The sequence below is a fragment of the Coregonus clupeaformis genome, chromosome 7 (assembly GCF_020615455.1).
Source record: "Coregonus clupeaformis isolate EN_2021a chromosome 7, ASM2061545v1, whole genome shotgun sequence".
NCBI classification, from domain to species: Eukaryota; Metazoa; Chordata; class Actinopteri; order Salmoniformes; family Salmonidae; genus Coregonus; species Coregonus clupeaformis.
In genome coordinates this window covers 18,612,010-18,633,393 of record NC_059198.1, presented here as the reverse complement: position 1 = coordinate 18,633,393, position 21,384 = coordinate 18,612,010, and the positions used below count along the sequence as shown (strand labels likewise).

At 43.3% G+C, this 21,384-nt stretch overlaps 1 protein-coding gene across 1 annotated transcript in view; it reads right to left on the bottom strand.

Annotated features, from left to right (window-relative positions):
- Positions 1–19,897, bottom strand: part of plxdc2b (plexin domain containing 2b) — a 202,601-nt gene extending 182,704 nt beyond the window's left edge. Inside the window, exon 1 of the mRNA XM_041881132.2 lies at positions 19,412–19,897. Within this exon, the coding sequence (XP_041737066.2) occupies positions 19,412–19,511 (100 nt within the window). The 5' untranslated portion in view covers positions 19,512–19,897. The remainder of the gene's footprint in view (positions 1–19,411) is intronic.
- Positions 19,898–21,384: the final 1,487 nt, after the last annotated feature.

Genomic DNA, 21,384 nt, shown 5'->3' with positions numbered 1-21,384 from the left:
TCTACCAACTGAGCTACATCCCCTGCCGGCCATTCCCTCCCCTACCCTGGACGACGCTGGGCCAATTGTGCGCCGCCCCATGGGTCTCCCGGTCGCGGCCGGCTACGACAGAGCCTGGATCTCTTTCTATCGCTCTCTCAATAATTATTCCAAAATAACTCATTTGTCCCATCAGTTTTATCTGTTAGGAGAAACAGTGTCAATACTTGGCAGCTGTGGATGTCTCGGTGTAGAGTGACTGCTCAATATATTCTCTCTCTCTCAATTCAATTCAATTCAATTCAATTTAAGGGCTTTATTGGCATGGGAAACGTATGTTAACATTGCCAAAGCAAGTGAAGTAGATAGTAAACAAAAGTGAAATAAACAGTCAATATTAACAGTAAACATTACACTCAGAAGTTTCAAAAGAATAAAGACATTTCAAATGTCATATTATGTATATATACAGTGTTGTAACAATGTGCAAATAGGAAACAAGTACAAATGGGAAAATAAATAAACATAAATATGGGTTGTATTTACAATGGTGTTTGTTCTTCACTGGTTGCCCTTTTCTTGTGGCAACAGGTCTCTCTCTCTCTCTCTCTCTCAATTCAATTCAATTCAATTTAAGGGCTTTATTGACATGGGAAACGTATGTTAACATTGCCAAAGCAAGTGAAGTAGATAGTAAACAAAAGTGAAATAAACAATAAATATTAACAGTAAACATTACTCTCTCTCTCTCTCTCTCTCTCTCTCTCTCTCTCTCTCTCTCTCTCTCTCTCTCTCTCTCTCTCTCTCTCTCTCTCTCTCTCTCTCTCTCAGCACACATGCAAATGCACACACTCACACAGGCTCATTGTAATGTCTGGAATGGATTTAATGGATCGGTATTAAACATATGGAAACCACATGTTTGACTCCGTTCCATTCTTCACATTCCAGCCATTACAATGAACCCGTCCTCCTATAGCTCCTCCCACCAGCCTGCTCTGACTCACACACACACACACACACACACACACACACAGTCAGTCAGTCAGTCAATGCCATCCAAGTGAGGGAGACTGACCTTTTAATAAGCTCTGTGTGTTCATCCATCCATTCAGTTTGTTGAATCCTAATTACTTCCAGAAATAATGTGCAGACAATAAAACAGTCTTTCCCTCAGCATGTGGCTCTGTGTTTCTCTCCAGGCTCTGTTCGGGCTCATCTCCCAAACAACTTCTTTGAGGAAAATGCTCCCAGAAAAATCACTTCTCTGCATACGGACATTTTTTTACATCTCGTACAGAAAAAGGGAAATAGCTTCTACAGTGGGGATTTATTGTTGATACCAGAGAATCACTCATTTGCTTAGAAAGCATCAACTTTTATATGCAAAACACTTCCCTTGCTGGGAAAGGCAAAAAATAATGCCAAATAATTCATTTTTGTTCTTTCTCCTCGTCGGTTCGTCAATATTTTCTGCCAAAGTCAATAAAAAAGACTTGTACAGCATACATCAAGGAGCAGACAGGTCTTTGGATCGGACACTTGATGTTTGACCGGCGCCTCCGATAGGCTTACCGGCAGCTCTACAAAGCTAGGGCCAAAAAAATTGAACAGAGGAGAAATTTATAGACTGACAGATCTCTGATTAAATCCCCCACTAGCCTGTATTTATTGCATTTATAAAATGCGTTGAGATAGAGTTTGGTTGGCAGCTCACAATGCCAGAGCCGTGATAATGCACTTTGCATTGGCACCTTGGCTACTTTTCCCGGCAGTGCTATCAGAAGGGAGAGAGGACCCAAGAGGGAGAGAGTCAGGCTGACACTTCATCAATATCTGGATCCATCTCCCCTGACACCCATAACCCCCCTAGGATCAGCAGGAAGTAGATGTTTTGAGAGACGAGTCATCCTCTGTCCCCGTAGGGCACAATAACAGGAAGCAACCATGTCAGCTCATCTTATGGATGACATTTAGGGCAGAATTTTCATACCTAGATGGACTTAGATCATAGGAGGCTGGTGAGGATGAGGGAGGGAGGACAGCTAATCATAATGGCTGGAATGGATTAAAGATTGAATGGAACGGTATCAAAAACAAGGAAACCACGTCTTTGATGTGTTTGAGTCCGTTCTATTCATTCCATTCCAGCCATTACAATGAGCCTGTCCTCCGATATCTCTGCCCACCAGCCACCACTTAGATGCTTCCTTCCCCTCACCGCCCACGGATCGGTCAGTACTGATGGTTGAGTGACGTCAAGTCTACAACCTGTCGTGACCCCTTCATTGGAGGAGGGCGCATCAATTACTGGTGTGTAATGGCATGAATAATGAATTCCTAATTCATCTGCCAGGATTAATTTGCTCTCTATCGCAATTAGTGTCATCCGGGGTCCAGTAGACAAAAGACACTTAATCAGAGTCAATTAGGAGTATTGATGATGAGATTAGTGTGGCTCACCACCACCTGACAACTTCCCACTCATCAAAACAACTTGAAATAGACACAAGACCAGAGGGACATTACAACTGACACATAGTGTGTGTCCCAAATGGCACCCGATTCCCTACATTGTGCACTATGCATATGAAGGCCTAGCACACAGGGCTAGTCCTGTGACATCATTTATCTTGCTTAGAAAATACACTGCACTTGAACAGCTCTACAGACCCAGGCATACTATTCAGCTCTTTTTACCTGGTTAAATAAACGTATGCAAAAGAACCACAAAAGCAGCCTTTGAACATTCTCCTTCCAATATTTAACAGCACATGCCCACGGCCATTGCTGAAAACATCAAATACCTGAGGCAAATAAAGGCGCTAACCACAAAAGCAGCCTTTGAACATTCTCCTTCCAATATTTAATAGCACATGCCTACGGCCATTGCTGAAAACATCAAATACCTGAGGCAAATAAAGGCGCTAGCTGTGAGGAAAAAACACCAATGTTTTCACAACCAACGTTTCTCATTCAGACCAGCCAATTTATTATGAAACGTCTGCACTCCACCACCAACTTTGATATAGTGTTCCTGTGCAATTGAAATAGTGTCGACCTCTGAGTCACAACATGTGTAAACTCTACCACACCTACGGCTCAAGAGGGGTGTTGTTTGTTCTTCTCAGACTGTACACATTTGAGTCCCAACTGGCACCCTATAGTTGCGTCCCAAATGGCACCCTATAGTTGAGTCCCAACTGGCACCCTATAGTTGTGTCCCAAATGGCACCCTATAGTTGCGTCCCAAATGGCACTGCACTATGAAGGAAATAGGGTGCAAATTGGGACGTATGCTCTCTCCATAGAACATAATTAACTCTCAGACACGCCACGGGGCATTCCACAGGATTAACACAGGCCTCACTGAGAGAGTCTCCGGTTACCTAGGCAGAGCTTCCTGCCAGTCACTACCAGTCACACACACACATGCACACACCTACCGTTACAGTACAAAGCCTAAAAACAAGGCTGTGTGTCTGAGTTGAGCTCCAGGAAGCCTCCCAGGCAGCCAGTAAGGAGAGGGGTGAGCCTGAGAGCACTTGGCAGCAACCACACAGCCTTTACCAGAAACTCCTGTTGTTAATTCCCATCCTTGTCATACCTCTTAATCCGCCCTCCCTCTGCATGGTTCATCCGGGTCGTATTCATTAGGCAACAAACGGAAGAAAACAGACTGAAACAGGGAGGAAATGCCTGAACTAGAAGTCTGCACGGGACTGATTTATTCGTCCTGCTTCTTTTCATACTGCGCCAGCCCGCTTCCGCTTACTTCTTGTCCGACTCCCACCCGAACTGGTCCCGAACCCAACCGCAGTCCCGCAATGTTATTTTAGGTGTGTAGCTCGCTTTGCAGCTCCGGTCCCAGCATTTTTGCCACCCTAGTCAAGATCAGGAAATAGGTTAAAATACCAGAGATTCTTACCCATTTTTTAGGCCATCGATATTATTGGGCTATATCAGCCAATAGGGTAGACGTAGTTTGAAAGAGAGTAGAGTTGGGGCAAAATATAGGAGGAGAGTGGACACTTACTGGACTTGAGCTACATTTTGTATAACTTTTAGGAGCAGGACGATTTGCAAGCAGAGTAAAATATATTTATTTCCAGTTAATGTCAGAGTCTAAACTAAAGCCTATCACATTTGGGAAGTTAAAGACAACTGCACAGTGTTTCTCTGCCCATATAGCCTAGTCTACAGGCTATTTAATTGAGACTACACATATAGGCACACTTGATTTCGCACGCCCTACAAAAGAGAAGAAATATAGGATACTGAACATAAATCAGGAAGAATTGGGCTATTGGAGTTTGTGAATACTGCGACAGAGGTGCTTTTAATACAATAGATAGCAAATAGCCTACAAAACAGAAAGACAACGTTTTGAAATAATCTTGCATAACTTTAATAGGAGCGGGACAATTTGCAGGCAGAGAAAAAATAAACGTGTTATCAATGTCGGAGACTAAACTATAGCCTATAATATTTAGGAAGTTAATTAACATGGAAAGACAGCTGTGCTTGCTTCTCCGCCCATGCATATAGCCTATAGGCTATTTCATTGAGACCACGCAGAGGTGCATTTTATCTCACACACCCAAGAGATGAGAGGAAGGCTACTGAACTTGAAGCAGAATTATCCTATGAGAGTTTGTGAATAGTGCGACAAAGAGGTGCTTGAAATATGCTGACGGTGCCACAATCCTTTATGTCGGGACACACAGGGGCAACGCAGCTCTCTAGCCTGAACTTATCTAATAAGAAATGCTCATTTTCATTTTTCGAATACAACCCAGGTAAACAATCACAGTCATCGTGTTAACGAAGACTCCCAGGGAAGGTTTTTTGTTTTTTTGCCACGGTGCCGTAATGTCAGCCAGAGGTTGATCACTCCTGTAAATTGTGTAAATATTTCTAACCATTAGGTTAATGATCATTAGGTTAAGTAAGAATCCCAGAGTAGATATTGGGTTTGAGAGAGAGTCCAAGAGAAACACACATCCTGTGCATTGCGGGGAGGGAGGGATGAGTTATCTGCTGACAGATAGTGCGTCCCAAATGGCACCCTATTCCCTATGGGCCATGGTCAAAAGTAGTATAGGGAATATGGTGCCATTTGGGATGCGTTTAGACCCGCAGGGTCCAAACAGCTGGGAAACATCAGGACAGATCAGAAGCACCAGGCAGCTAGCATTCGCTCAAACAAACACAGGTGGCTGATGGGAGAGTCCTTGAACCAGGATCCTCCCTTTCCAGGCAGCTCCTCAGAGTCCCTGAGTATCTCCAAAACAGCAACCACTAAGTAGATCACCAGTGAAACTATCATTGCTTTAGAGTAGGGACAGGAGTTTTTTCTAACCCTATGACTAGGGAAAACTCCAGGCCTAACTTTGGAGTCTCTACAAGCAGAGCTGTGCTCGTAATCCATCAGTCATTTAGCCTACAGTATACAGTATACACAAACAAATGACCGAACAATGTTTTCCTCTTGCTTTCCCACACACATGATAGGCGACACACTTTCTCAATTTCTCCCCCGAGGCAGGCCGACACTAAATCGGAGCTAATTTATTTTCTGCTGCATTTAGTAGTACTCAATCAAATGAGGAAGAGCACCCGCCCATCTCTGTGAATGGAGAATCTGACGACAACCAAAAATCACCCATACAGTAAACACCCATATGACAATTAAATACCATCTCAAAGCTTACGACCATGGGAATCGTCCTTATTATCCATAAGGAAAATGTCTTAAAGTTATAGAGCGAGACGATATTTACCCGTTTCCTGACAGAGGTGATAGTTCACAAAAACATGACTTTGATTTCAACATCTGTCCTCCCCATTTCTGACCCAAAAATGTACTTGTGGTAGTGTGAAGTATTTTATTTTAACCCAAGACACTTCATTGACTGTTATTGCTGCAGGGCATGGTTGCTGGTTGTAAGGATGAGTTTGTTTGGGAGCGGGAGAGACATTTGGGCAGCAAGACAGCCTCTTTCCAGGCACAGAAACAAAGACTGTGTTGTTGCTCTCAGAACGAGGGAATCCCATAGTTCTGCTTGGACTTGCAGACAGCTCAAAACATCTTTACCACTAATATCGCTGAGTACAGAGCAGCATCAACAGTAGAACAATTCTAAGTGAGAAGCTGGCAAGCTGAATACCCTTGGAACTTTTTTGGAAACCTTCCTACCTTAACACTGAATTATTATTATCCTGGCAGGTTTCATTTCATATTACAGCAAATGAAAAAATAAATATGAGATGAAAATAATTGATGATTATCATTTCGAGTTTGATATTAAAACTCAATAAACAGATCAGGATGTGGTTGGCATTGGATCAGGAGGGAGGAAACTTTACAGAAAACATTCTCAGTGCTGGAGAAAAAAAGAGAGAGAGGAAAATAAAACTTTGAGAGAATGACAACACCAAACACACACATAAACACTCTCTCTTTTACACACGCACACACACGCATACACACACACACTAACACACACACACGCGTATATGCTACAAAGGCATGTAGCAGCATGTTATTAGCCGCAGTGAGTGACACAGCCTGGTCTGGTACAAATGGGAGCCGCTGGTCCCGCTGGGCTGGGGAAATGAAGCCTGCTGACTGGCCGGGGTGAGAGGGTCTTCCCCTGGCCCTTTGTGTTCCTTTCAGCATGCCTGGGCACACTGAAAGGCCCCTGAAGGCCCTGGCCCTCCTTCATGACACACCCAGAGCGGTTATTCAACACTCCACACTCTCCAGTGACTGTCAACACTCAAGACACACACCAAACACATAGAGAGAGAGAGAGTTAGAGAGAGACAGAGTCACTTGCTTTTGCAATGTAAACATGCTTCCCATGCCAATAAAACCCCTTTGAATTTAATTGAATTAAGAGGGAGAGAAAGAGAGAAATAGAGAGAGAGAGAGACACATGGTTAGAGAGAGAGAGAGAGAGAGAGAGAGATAGAGAGAGAGAGAGAGAGAGTGGTATACAACTGTCAACACTCAACACACACACAAAATAGAGAGAGAGGGAGAGAGTGGTATACATATGCACATACAGAAACGCACGCAGACACATGGAGAGAGAGAGAGAGACAGACAGACAGACAGACAGACAGACAGACACACACACCCACACACACACACACACACACACACACACACACACACACACTTAACAGGAGCTTTTCGGTTTCCCTCTCCACGGGGTCCGTCCCAAACAAACATCCCGTAGTCCCATCCGTGTTCCATGCCATTAATTAAAAAAATATATATAATATGCCATTTAGCAGATGCTTTTGTCCAAAGCAACTTACAGTCATGCGAGTATACATTTTGTATGTATTACCTCATTGAGGCGGCGTGCTAACTGACGCTACCCAACTGGGACCACTAATACAGAGTATACAGAGTAGACAACACAACACATAACTGGCTGATATTCCGTTACACAGGCAGCCAGGTCCTCTGAGGCAGCGAGCTACTCTCTCTGCTCTTGTAAAACCCAGTAGTCTGATGAGCTGACTCTTAGTTTAACTCAGTGAAATGTGTTATACTTGCTGAAGTGTATCATGTTTTAGGGCTATGCTCCTTAATCTCTCTGTGACTGGCTGGCTGCTTTAAGATGTTGTCGGGTGCTCCCTCTGCTCTTTCTCAACCTCAGCCTGCTTCAGCTGAGATCAAAGCAACGCTGTGCCACTGTCGGAAGAACTACCCACTCTATATATTTTTTTTTACATCAGTTGAAAGCAGCAACTCCCCTTTAAGTACTCTGACAATGTAATGACTGTAGGACCAAGAAAATGTATCCAAAGTTGCTCCTAATGTTTCATTAATGTACAGTGGGGGAAAAAAGTATTTAGTCAGCCACCAATTGTGCAAGTTCTCCCACTTAAAAAGATGAGAGAGGCCTGTAATTTTCATCATAGGTACACGTCAATTATGACAGACAAAATGAGGAAAAAAATCCAGAAAATCACATTGTAAGATTTTTAATGAATTTATTAGCAAATTATGGTGGAAAATAAGTATTCGGTCACCTACAAACAAGCAAGATTTCTGGCTCTCACAGACCTGTAACTTCTTCTTTAAGAGGCTCCTCTGTCCTCCACTCGTTACCTGTATTAATGGCACCGGTTTGAACTTGTTATCAGTATAAAAGACACATGTCCACAACCTCAAACAGTCACACTCCAAACTCCACTATGGCCAAGACCAAAGAGCTGTCAAAGGACACCAGAAACAGAATTGTAGACCTGCACGAGGCTGGGAAGACTGAATCTGCAATAGGTAAGCATCTTGGTTTGAAGAAATCAACTGTGGGAGCAATTATTAGGAAATGGAAGACATACAAGACCACTGATAATCTCCCTCGATCTGGGGCTCCACGCAAGATCTCACCCCGTGGGGTCAAAATGATCACAAGAACAGTGAGCAAAAATCCCAGAACCACACGGGGGGACCTAGTGAATGACCTGCAGAGAGCTGGGACCAAAATAACAAAGCCTACCATCAGTAACACACTACGCCGCCAGGGACTCAAATCCTGCAGTGCCAGACGTGTCCCCCTGCTTAAGCCAGTACATGTCCAGGCCCGTCTGAAGTTTGCTAGAGTGCATTTGGATGATCCAGAAGAGGATTGGGGAGAATGTCATATGGTTTTTTGGTAAAAACTCAACTCGTCGTGTTTGGAGGACAAAGAATGCTGAGTTGCATCCAAAGAACACCATACCTACTGTGAAGCATGGGGGTGGAAACATCATGCTTTGGGGCTGTTTTTCTGCAAAGGGACCAGGACGACTGATCCGTGTAAAGGAAATAATGAATGGGGCCATGTATCGTGAGATTTTGAGTGAAAACCTCCTTCCATCAGCAAGGGCATTGAAGATGAAACGTGGCTGGGTCTTTCAGCATGACAATGATCCCAAACACACCGCCTGGGCAACGAAGGAGTGGCTTCGTAAGAAGCATTTCAAGGTCCTGGAGTGGCCTAACCAGTCTCCAGATCTCAACCCCATAGAAAATCTTTGGAGGGAGTTGAAAGTCCGTGTTGCCCAGCGACAGCCCCAAAACATCATTGCTCTAGAGGAGATCTGCATGGAGGAATGGGCCAAAATACCAGCAACAGTGTGTGAAAACCTTGTGAAGACTTACAGAAAACGTTTGACCTGTGTCATTGCCAACAAAGGGTATATAACAAAGTATTGAGAAACTTTTGTTATTGACCAAATACTTATTTTCCACCATAATTTGCAAATAAATTCATTAAAAATCCTACAATGTGATTTTCAGGATTTTTTTTCTCATTTTGTCTGTCATAGTTGACGTGTACCTATGATGAAAATTACAGGCCTCTCTCATCTTTTTAAGTGGGAGAACTTGCACAATTGGTGGCTGACTAAATACTTTTTTTCCCCACTGTATGTTCAAAATATTTTTCCCCCCAAATCCTCCGACAGGACGACTGATATGTTCAGGTACTGCTTCTATAATACTGCCATTTTCAGCAGTTATGCAGTATTTGAGAGCTCAACTTCTTCCCATGATTTTGTTGATAACTGAGGACAACATGCAACCTTACATGATTGAGTATGGCCTTTCTAACACGGAACAGACTATATAGGTGCAACATACTTCCCTTTATAGCCCATGCCCTATTACCATGTGGTCTTGCATACTACCATCCCTCTCACTCCACACTATCACCCCTCTACACTAGTACACTTGCATGCCCAGGAAAGAAAGCAGAAGATGGGGGAGAGGTAAAGGAGTGCACTCTCCCCAAATCTCCTCTCCTCCTTTATCATCAAACACTCACCTCTGCCCTGCATGCGAAGGAAGCCTGGTGAAAATCCTTCCATCTCAGAAACACATTTATCTTTCTTGTTAAGACTATCCAGCTGAGGCAAAGGAAGCATCGTACAGCTGCTGGGACAGCCAGACAACAGATAAGGCTCTACCTGTGGATTAATCTTGGTTTCGGTGGCTGGTCTGAGATCAGTTGTCATAGACTACAGTGGCGGCTCCTGAAAAAATTCTCAGGAGGGGCAATTTTTCTGATGATTTAGGTGACCTACACACATTTAAAAAAAGATATGTCCAGCAACAACATGAAGACAGGGGCAGCATATAAGTCAATACCAGAAGCATTTATTGACTGATCTCAAAAGTGTTGGCTTACCAGGGTTGGTGGAGCCCTCAGTTTCATCTTTGCCTCGCAAAGCTAACTCAAACACTCCGCAAAACTTCACACACTGGATTAGCCGGCTGAGGATGTGGCGGTTCTTGCTAATGTCGTAGTAAATATATTTGTTATAGTGAATATGGAATATGATATGTTGAGTAAAATGTTGTGCTAAGATCTATTTAGGTCAGGAGCTGGTTATAAGTTCTGTTCCTATCCAATAACAATGGACAAAAGGGTCCTATCTTGTCAGCCTTGTCAGCAGGTGGCCAAGGACAACACCCACGCCATAGGCCTCTCAGTTCTTCCAACTCACGAGTTCTTGCTCTGAGGACACACACACACACAAACACACACACACACACATCATCACTGTTAAACACACACACACACACACATCATCATCACTGTTAAACACACACACACACACACACACACACACACACAAAAATCCCCTCTCTTAGGCTGAACATTTGAAGACAGAGAACCCGACTCAGAGCCAATGCAACAGTGACAGTAGCCTGCAGGGGACCTCGCCCAACTCATCAGGACCAATCAGAAGATCAGAACTACTAGATTGAACCTACTTCATTTATTGCATAAAATGTCTGCACACAATGTTTCGGGGCTCTCTTCAGAATAATAATAATAATAATAATAATAATAATAATATGCCATTTAGCAGACGCTTTTATCCAAAGCGACTTACAGTCATGCGTGCATACATTTTTGTGTATGGGTGGTCCCGGGGATCGAACCCACTACCTTGGCGTTACAAGCACCATGCTCTACCAGCTGAGCTACAGAAAGTGGATACTCATGGATGCGCATTGCAATTGTAAAATGTCAACACAATTGGAGACACCACGTCATTTTTGGAGACATGTTATTGACAGTAAACTATTGTAGATGCGACTGCTAACTAACTAAAACATTTTAGCTGGCTAGCTAATCATCTTAGCTAAATGTGGGGCAAACAATTCAGTTATTTACCGTTAATTTGAGGGATTGGGGTGAAAGAAATCGAGTTACATAGTGATACTTTACGATATACTGTATTGACAATATCGCAATATTTTAGCGCTAGTTGGCTGTACCTGCACCAAAACACCATTATTGTTCCTTCATAGCTTGTTCTCAATCTTTTCACATTGGGAGCCAATTTGTTTTCAGCACTTTTATTTCCATGACTGATCAAAACTCGTTCTCATGGCTTTCTGATCCCTCTGCAACAGACATATGGTGCGCAATAAAATCACAGTATCGAATCGCAATACGTATAGAATCATGAGACTCGCAATGCTGATGCATATATCTTATCGTGAGGTTCCTGGCAATTCCCAGCCCAAGTTCATTTGCCACAACAAATCTCTTCGCTAGCAAACGCGATGTCTTCTCCAAAACGGCAATGTGTCTCCAGCAATGTTTACTTTTTTGACGTTCTATGGCATCTCCACTTTCCAAGCATATATGACCACATGTAATATTTTGGTAAGTGATGCAAATAGTGAACTATGTAGGGCCAGGATGTAAAATATATGTAGCTGCAGCAATTTCTCTTATCTGATATGGTAAGTAATGGGGCTTAATTTATAGCTCCCTAAGAGTTTGACGAACGGGTCCGTGAACGCGATTCCAGATATATTTACCTCTGAATAAACTGCCTTTATTACACCATATCCACATCCAGTAAACTTGTGATTATCAACACTAACCTCATCGTTGTGGCGGCGGACAGCTAGCCTGTATCCCTCGTCATCCAGTTGAGTGAGTGGCAATGTCTTTTTCGTTCGTACCAATTTTTGGAAAATCCTCGGGTGTAGGACTTTCCGCCTTTAGTAGAAACCTGTTGAATTATTAAATTTGGTCTGGGAGGTCCTAATTGTTTCGTTGCCAATTTATCTCCATTTGTTCGCCGACAAAAAGGAACTTCTTTCAAACAATCCACTCTTTTCTCAGTTACGTTCATGGTTACGTAACGTATGACGAAAGCGCGTAAGTGCAAGCCCACAGACACCCATTGAGATTGTATTGAAGGCTCTGAAATTTGAAAAAAATAGATTTTACATGGGAGTCTATGACAGAAGTTCTGGGCGATTTTCAATCTGACTGAAATCGCCCCAAAAGGGGGTGGAGCCATTTGAAGCACGACTTTAGCCTGATTCGACATTTAGTGGCAGTGTGGCACTGTGGCAGATCAGACGTATAGATTACAACACTGATAACTACTGTTGCCGTGATATAATTGATTAGAAAAAAAATCCCTTCCTTTTCCCGTTTGGCAGTGCGTCGCCCATATCGCCCTATTGAACAGGCCGTCCCTGATAGACTATGATAAGCCTATCCTGCTGGGCTGTTTATCAAAGGGTTTATCATGCATGGCAAATTGAATTCTCACCATTTAGTTATCTTAACAGAGAGAGCACTCAGTTAAGCCCATTCAGATGCAGTTTATTCAATAAAAGTCACTTACAGCCAACACCAATCCTTCAATCCACCAATTCCTGCTTTCTCAACCTTTTATAGGGGGCCTAATAAACACAATCCAGTCTTAAGTGCTTATACTTATCTAATAAACACAAGACAAAAGCACAAAACACACCCCACTGAGAGTGATTACTGTAATTCTAAGAAAAGGCTTAGAAAAGCTAAAATCCCTGATGACTGTGTGAGACAAAGGGCAGAGATGGACATGAAAGAGATTGGAAACAGCATGAAAGACAATAGCTGTACATAAATAGCATCTTAACTGCACTGGGTTTCATTAACCACTGACCTCTTTACTTTGTCTCTGTGCCTATTGAGCCCCTCTCACCCCTCTCTCTCTGACTCTACCCTCTATCCTCTATCCCATGCCCCCTACCCCCCTACACGCTATCTAGAAGGGTTCTTCACAGAGCGAAGGGGTGAACCCGAGATGACAGGGTTCGAGGTGTGACTAACGCGAGAGCCTGGTGTTGCTGTGTTGCGCTATGGGACCGTACCATCAAGGTCCTGTGTGGCATAGAGGGCTTGTCACCACATTTAGAGCAAGAAAGACAATGACCCACACCACCCCTTCCTCGGCTCCTACCACCCCACCCCCGTCATCCTCCGTCCATCCATGGAAGTTTCAGAGAGCCAATAAAGAGACTGGGGTTCCGTCACAAATTGCCCCAAAAGCCCTATGGACCCTGGTTAAAAGTAGTGCACTATATAGGGAATATGATGCCATTTGGCACGCATCCTGGTTTATTGTGACCGGATAGAGAATGTGCAGAGAGAGAGAGAGAGAGAGAGAGAGAGAGAGAGAGAGAGAGAGAGACAAATTCCTTTCAAGAAGGCTTATAAACTTCCCGCACTTCTCCTCTTTCTGACTCGACAACGTCTTTTCTTTCAGAACAGACAGAAAGAGCTATTTTGTGGCCCGTTTTGCCAGTAAGGCTTGTGTCACACGGCCCGACGACACCTCGCCAGACAAGTCAGATAGAATGTATTAGCCATGAAGGTCAAAACTGTATTAGCCTTTTGAAGGTTATGTGTGGCGGTGCTAAGAAACCACTGCATCAACTCTGTGTTTGAGTGTGTACAAGTGTGGCTTGTATCGTGTGTCTGTGTCAGTGTGTGTCAGTGTGTGTCAGTGTGTGTGTGAGAGCGGAGGCAGCCTGTGGCATTATGATGGATGAGAAGCAGGGGTCCCAGAGCTAGGGTCGTGGATAACTGCCTGTCATGGTTAAGTCACTCGTTACCCATTCAACTCTGCATAGCACAGTGTGTAGCACAGAACAGCACTGTCCCTGAATCCCATACAACAGAGCGCTCCACTTTCACATGGCATTCCACACACAACCACAATCTTAGCATATTAACAGTCCTCAACGCAGGCATTTAAATCAGACCGCATTGTTAGCGAGCAGATCAACACTCACTGGAGCAGCACACACTGAAGTGGCCTACAGTATCTCTCTCTGAGAGGGAACCAGAGTGAGAATTGACCCCAAAATCATACCTCCATGTTCTGTTCTGTCACGACTTCCGCCGAGGCTGCCCCCCCTCTTGGTTCGGGCAGGCTTAGGCGTTCGTCGTCACCAGAGTGCTAGCTACTGCCGATCCCATTCTCATCACTCCACTTGTCATGTCTTGTCAATCACACACACCTGGTGCTCATTCCCCTAATTAGTATGTGTATAAGTGTTCTCTCTGTTTCCCTTGTCTTTGTGAGTGATTGTTTGTTGTGAGTTGTCGGTTGAGCTACAATTCACTGTATTCATGCCAAGGTGAATGTTTTCCCTTGTATAGCTTAGTTTGACGCTTTGGGCGTTTTATTTATGTAAACAGAATAAACTCTGGACTTCGGTATTTTACCTCCTGCGCCTGACTCCTTCATTCACACCTCATCACATGTTCCTATCAGTGTGTGAGCGTGCCACTGGCATCCCCACAGGCATCACGTCACATGGCTATGAGGATGAGTGGGAATGTTTAAAAACAATGTGTTAAGCCCATGGGTTCATCTAATGCCGTCCAGATGTAAGCCACAGCTCCTCTCACTGATAACTATTAGGGGAAGTGTGTGTGTGTGCGCGTGTGCGCGCATGCGTGCGTGTGGCTGTGTATGTGTGCATGCTGCGTGCGTGTGTGTGTGGCTGTGTGCGCGTGCGTGTGGCTGTGTATGCGTGCGTGTGTGTGTGTGTGTGGCTGTGTGTGTGTGTGTGTGTGTGTGTGTGTGTGTGTGTGTGTGTGTGTGTGGCAGTGTGTGTGTGTGTGTGTGTGTGTGTGTGTGTGTGTTTGTGTGGCTGTGTGTGTGTGTGTGGCTGTGTGTGTGTGTGTGGCAGTGTGTGTGTGTGTGTGTGTGTGTTGTTTGTGTGGCTGTGTGTGTGTGTGTGGCTGTGTGTGTGTGTGTGGCAGTGTGTGTGTGTCTGTGTGGTAGTGTGTGTGTGTGTGTGTGTGTGCGCGTGCGTGTGGCTGTGTATGCGTGCGTGTGTGTGTGTGTGTGGCTGTGTGTGTGTGTGTGTGTGTGTGTGTGTGTGTGTGTGTGTGTGTGTGTGTGTGTGTGTGTGTGTGTGTGTGTGTGTGTGTGGCAGTGTGTGTGTGTGTGTGTGTGTGTGTGTGTGTGTTTGTGTGGCTGTGTGTGTGTGTGTGGCTGTGTGTGTGTGTGTGGCAGTGTGTGTGTGTGTGTGTGTGTTGTTTGTGTGGCTGTGTGTGTGTGTGTGGCTGTGTGTGTGTGTGTGGCAGTGTGTGTGTGCCTGTGTGGTAGTGTGTGTGTGTGTGTGTTTGTGTGGCTGTGTTTGTGTGTGTGGCTGTAGCCAACAAAATGTGTCTCTTTTCCCTGTCTTCTGCTGCTGTGGATGCTGGCTAATGACAGAACCAGAGTATGTGAATCAGTCTCCACGTAAGTTGTACACAACAAGGTCCCAGATACCCAGTGAACTTCAGAGTGGACAGCCTTAGAGACAAAACAGACTGCACCGACGGCCGGTTTAAAGCAGCGGGTGGCCGTCCTATCGCCTCTGACCACAGATCATCGGCCATCATTTTCTATGAATTTTCCAATGATTCTACATGTTGAATTGCCACCGTTCATTGACACCCAGCAGGTGATCTACTGGGCATGGCTGACGTTCATTATGGTATTTCTGTCTATTATTAATGTACTATCTAGGAAAGGAAAAAGGGGTCTTCAACCTTTTCTTGCCCAGGGACCCCCTCCCAGGCAAACTGGCGACCCAGGGACCCCCATCATACGTTAGCAAAAAATTAAAAAATGCATGTCTTGTCTCATCATCAGGTGAATGATAATGGCAAGGAGAAATTATCAACCTTTTAAAATGAATAGATTTGGTAGATTGTTTTTCATTATTTTGACCTCCCCACATTATAATTGGAAGTGTAAACTCTAACATAGCCTATTATGCCGCGTTCACATGCTAGTCGGAACTAGGAAACCCTGACATCTCCGACTGGTTGTAGTTATACACGTGCCGCGTTCAACCAGTTAGCAAGCACTAGCTAGAAAGGTAATTCCAAACACATTATCGCTAAGAGCAGCTGTTTAGCTGGTTAAACGATGGTTAGCCATGTGTTAGCAAAAATGTATGTCCAAGTGTAGGAAGCTTTTCTTCAAAGCCTATGGTCCCATGTAGCTCAATTGGTAGAGCATGGCGCTTGCAATGCCAGGGTTGTGGGCTTGATTCCCACGGGGGGCCAGTGTGAAAAAAGAATAATGTATCCACTCACTAACTGGAAGTCGCTCTGGATAAGCGCGTCTGCTAAATGACTAAAATGCAAAAAAATACTCCAGTGAGTGTAATTGGCTCCAAGGTGTGTAGTTGAGAAATAAGGTTGACATCATTAGCAAGAAATATTATCCTCTTTTCTACCGTAGGTATGTAATTCAACATTTGTTTATTCTGTTTTTACTAGCAATATTCATAAAAGCATTAAAATATATATTTTTAAAAATATCCACTTTTCTTATATATATATACAGTACCAGTCAAAAGTTTGGACACACCTACTCATTCAAGGGTTTTTCTTTATTTTTACTATTTTTTACATTGTAGAATAATAGTGAAGACATCAAAACTAAAAAAGAACACATATGGAATCATGTAGTAACCAAAAAAAGTGTTAAACAAATCAAAATGTATTTTTCATGTGGCTCTGTGTGTGTGTGTGTGTGTGTGTGAGTGTGTGTGTGTGTGTGTGTGTGTGTGTGTGTGTGTGTGTGTGTGTGTGCGTGTGTGTGTGTGTGTGTGTGTGTGTGTGTGTGTGTGTGTGTGTGTGTGTGTGTGTGTGTGTGTGTGTGTGTGTGTGTGTGTGTGTGCGTGTGCGTGTGGCTGTGTGTGTGTGTGTGGCTGTAGCCAACAAAATGTGTCTCTTTTCCCTGTCCTCTGCTGCTGTGGATGCTGGCTAATGTACTTGTTTTCCTACATTATCAGGACCCCAGTCTCCTAACAATTCACTCGGATGTCCTGAAAATGTAGGAAAACAAGAACTTCTTTCAGGTCCTGAATTTGTTCAAATTCTATTTTAAGCTTAAGGGTTGGGTTTAGGGTTTTGGGGTTAAGGTTAGGGTTAGGTTTAGGGTTAGGTTTAAGGTTAGGTTTAGGCTTAGGGTTTTTGGGGTTAAGGTTAGGGTTAGGTTAAGGGTTAGGGGTAGGGTTAAGTTTAGTGGTTAGGGAAAATATTATTTTTAATGGTCAAACATTTTTATACTTCAAAAAGTCCTGAAATTTCACGAAAACAAAGCTGTGTGGGTGCGTGTAAATCTCAAACAATCACATACTAATAGTCGTTTTTCTCTCTCAAATAAAGACACACATTCAGAAGAGCGCTCTACAAATGCATACAGACACAGGTGGCTTTCATTTACTATCGCTGTCAGGAACCATACATTTCTCTAACCACTATCCGATATGTGATGAAATTCCCCTGCCAGCAATAAATAGTCTCTGGGAAACAAGAGCATGTCTGTAAACAGAACCAGCGTTGGCATGAGGTTCCCCAGCTGCATGCTTCTCAATAACTTCACTGGAGAGTGTGCACTCATCCACTAGAGCCCTGTGGAGATTGGTGTCTTCCCTGTATGGACAGTATGGACTCATCCACAAGAGCCCTGTGGAGATTGGAGTCTTCCCTGTTACAAAGGCTCACAGCAGAAACCAGGGCTGCATTGAATTGAACGGAAACTATGCTGTACTGCACGACCAGTTGAAAAAGGGGGAGGGATTGGGTTGTGGGTTGGGGAACGCTGTCAGCATGGCTACTGCCCTTTAAATACATCACTCATTGGTTCAAGCCACACCTCGCCACACCCACCAAACGGGAGCAAAAGTACCTCAAAATCTGTTCAAGAACGTACAATAACATTTTGGAGAAATGTGCCGTTCAGTACAAACCGTTCCACAACGTAGCAAACGTTCAGGCAAACTAAACGCACCTCTGGGTTTCCCTCTACACTGGCCATGCCTCTCCCTTGCCACTCACCTCACCTGTCTCCACTCTGCTCATTAGCACAATTGACTATTTAAGTAACAGTTTTTCCCTCCATTCTTCCTTATTCCTGTTGGTGAATGCATGGGGCAGCCAGCTTATGGTTTCCTTTCCATGTTGTGTGTGACTAACAATGGATTACTTTCCATTATTGAAGAACATGTATAAATGTTAATATTAAGATCCTTTTAATTTCCTGTCAGTCCATGTAAGATGCATTTGTTATTTATACCTTTTGCATATCAGTCATTCTTGTATGTTAACGTGTTTATCTCCCTCCTGAATTTCCCTAGTAAACCACAACGTTATCCTGCAACATTTCCCCATGTGCGCCTATGTCTGTGCAATAAACCCCCCTATTTGGATTCCTGCTTCATCTCCTGTTCTCATTTCATCTGCATCTAATCGACTGCAGGCTGTTGGATTTTATAGGATACCACATCTAAGTCAAAATGCAAAACATTTTTATTTTATTTTGAAAAATCCAACCCTAGATTGCCATATTCATCGAGCCCTTCATGATTCACAACTAATACATTTAAAACATTAAATGTGATAAAGAAAAACTAGAAAAAATAAACACATTCAACACCTCTTACAATATGCCTTATATAAATAAGTATGACAACATGTTGGGACACAGGCTGTGCTGTGCTAATAAAGTATCTGACTTAGCCTATATAACAGCTGGATCGATGGCTGAAATCAAAAATAGCAGAGAACAATAGCGTGCACACATCCAATACCAGCAGTCTTCAAACGCGGACGCGCGCAGCACACACACACGGACGCACACCACGAACCTCATCAACCCTCACGAGCGCACAAACCTTTATAACCCATTTACAACGTGATAAAAACCATGGAAATTATTTTTGGTGGTCGTGGATGCTGATGATTCGATTTTTTGTCAATCGCAATATCACAGCATTAATAAAAAAATCTATATAGTCTAGGTTATCATATAAGTTGGTCTTTACTCACCATTCAAAATATTTTCTGACAATTTTAAAGACAGTAAAATATAGGGTAAATGAGTCTACAAATAACCTAGTTTCATTATTGTACACCATTAGAGCTATAGTGAAAGAAATTGCACCACATTGAACCTTATTACACCACAACGCACTTGGCAATAATAAATAAACAATGTAAACGTTTCTCTACAGGGCATCATGCATAGTGTTTTATTTGATCGTTGTCTATCCAAATATGAAGAGGTCTTCATGGTGCAAATATTAAGTAATATGAGGTCTTCTTACCGTTTGTCAGGTCCCCTCCAGGCACTTGAAACGCATTTCCAAGAGACTGCAAAACTAAAACAACTCCAACAACAAGGTTGAATGTCTTCACACCCGCCATATCTGAGATCCACGACTGATTGCACTGCTCCTCTTTTTAGAATGTATTTTCTATACACCAAAATCGTAGGGGGTCCAAAACGTACTCCACTCCGTAACTCTTCTCGAGTGTAGTCTGCAATACAGCCTTTTGCAGAGAAAAACCTGCCTGCGCTGTTCGATGGTTTACAAATGGCGAAAATGATGTGTGGTGTTTTGTTTGTTATTGTGTGTGTGTGTGTGTGAGTGAGAGCGAGAGGACCTTAGCCACCACCAAAACAAGCAACAAGGTTCAAAATATTGAGGTCATCCCAGCTCCGCACACATAGGTCTCATTCCTACCCGGGAAAGAGGAGGTGCAATGTGAGTTGCGTTCTCAGAGAGGACGGTGAGCTGCACTCGCTCCCTCGTCACCAATTCACCACTACTAATAGTGTTTAGTTTTTCACAGTCAGTGCAAACTACCAGTCCCGCAACAATACCGTGCCAGACTCGCAGTTGATGCGCGTATTCTCTATTCTGGCATATGGTATCCACCCATAACTGCATAATAATGTTTTTTTCTGTGACACACCACAGGGACATATCAAACTATGAGGCAGTTTCTTTTTGTTCTTTTTTATTTTTTACAATCAACCATAACATCTTTGTTGAAAACACGCTATCCTTATCAGTCATATGCTGCTTGTGCTTGTGCGCTCACTTTGCGCGCTCCTAATTACCTATGCTAATGTACTGATTTTGGATCATCTAATAGTTCTGTCATTTCCGAAATACTAGCATGCATTCATTATTTGAACAAGTCTTTTGTGAATATATTTTGTAATTACAGTCAAGATATAACCAACCATGCGCCCCTCTGCTGTTGGGTGGTACAGGTAGGACCTTCTTAGTGCCTTATTGGACGGTAATGGCGCCCTCTTTTGGGGAACAAGTGGCCAATTTCCCCCAAAAGGTCAGGAAAAATAGGTACTGTAGGTGTTTATTATCTTCCAATAAATCATGATATGAAACCATTTAATAACATTTAGGCTATTATTTCAAGGTAACAATACAGATCACCATACAATGTAGACCTTTACGGTGTCCATATTAGGACAGCCTCAGTCTCAGCAGGACTTGTTTCAATCTCAGCAGGAGTTGTGCTGTGATCAAGGGACAAGGTTGTATTCGTTCTGAAGAGTTTGTCCTTTCACCTTTTAAAAAACAGGCAACTATTATTACAGTAACTTGTGTCTGGCATAAGGGATGGAAAGCCTTGTTTAGTGCCTTTGCCAGACGGCTCCGTTTGGTCTAAAATGGCAGCGCTCCATGTCTTAGAACTCACCGTCTTTTCTCCCCCTGTACTTGGCTCTGCTATTCAGGAAAGACAAGTTGGACCACAGAATCTTTCCAATTAAGACATTTTCCCCATGGGAATTCAGAGGGCTGTGTGACTGTAGGCTACCGCAGTCATGGAAAAGCTTGATGATGAGCAAATCATTTTTTGTTCATAAAGGGCTCCTTTTACATGTGATTTAGGCTTACATGGAAATCATAATTTAGGCAGGTCATGATTCCCCACACACCCTTTCAAAGTAAGCTCTGCATATTAGTCATTTGGCCACAGTTGAATGATGTAAAGTGGAATATCTAGTATTTTCTTGTTGTATAGCAGGGGTATGAATTTTGTTTTTTTAACAATATAAAAAAGTATGAAACAAACAAAAAAATATGTATGCACTCACTAACTGTAAGTCGCTCTGGATAAGAGCATCTGCTAAATGACTAAAAATTTACAAATGTAAAATGTCTTCAACCTTTTCTTGCCGAGGGACCCCCTCTTAGACAAAATGGTGACCCAGGGACCCCCATCATATGGAGAAAAAATATCAGGTCTTGTCTTATCATCAGGT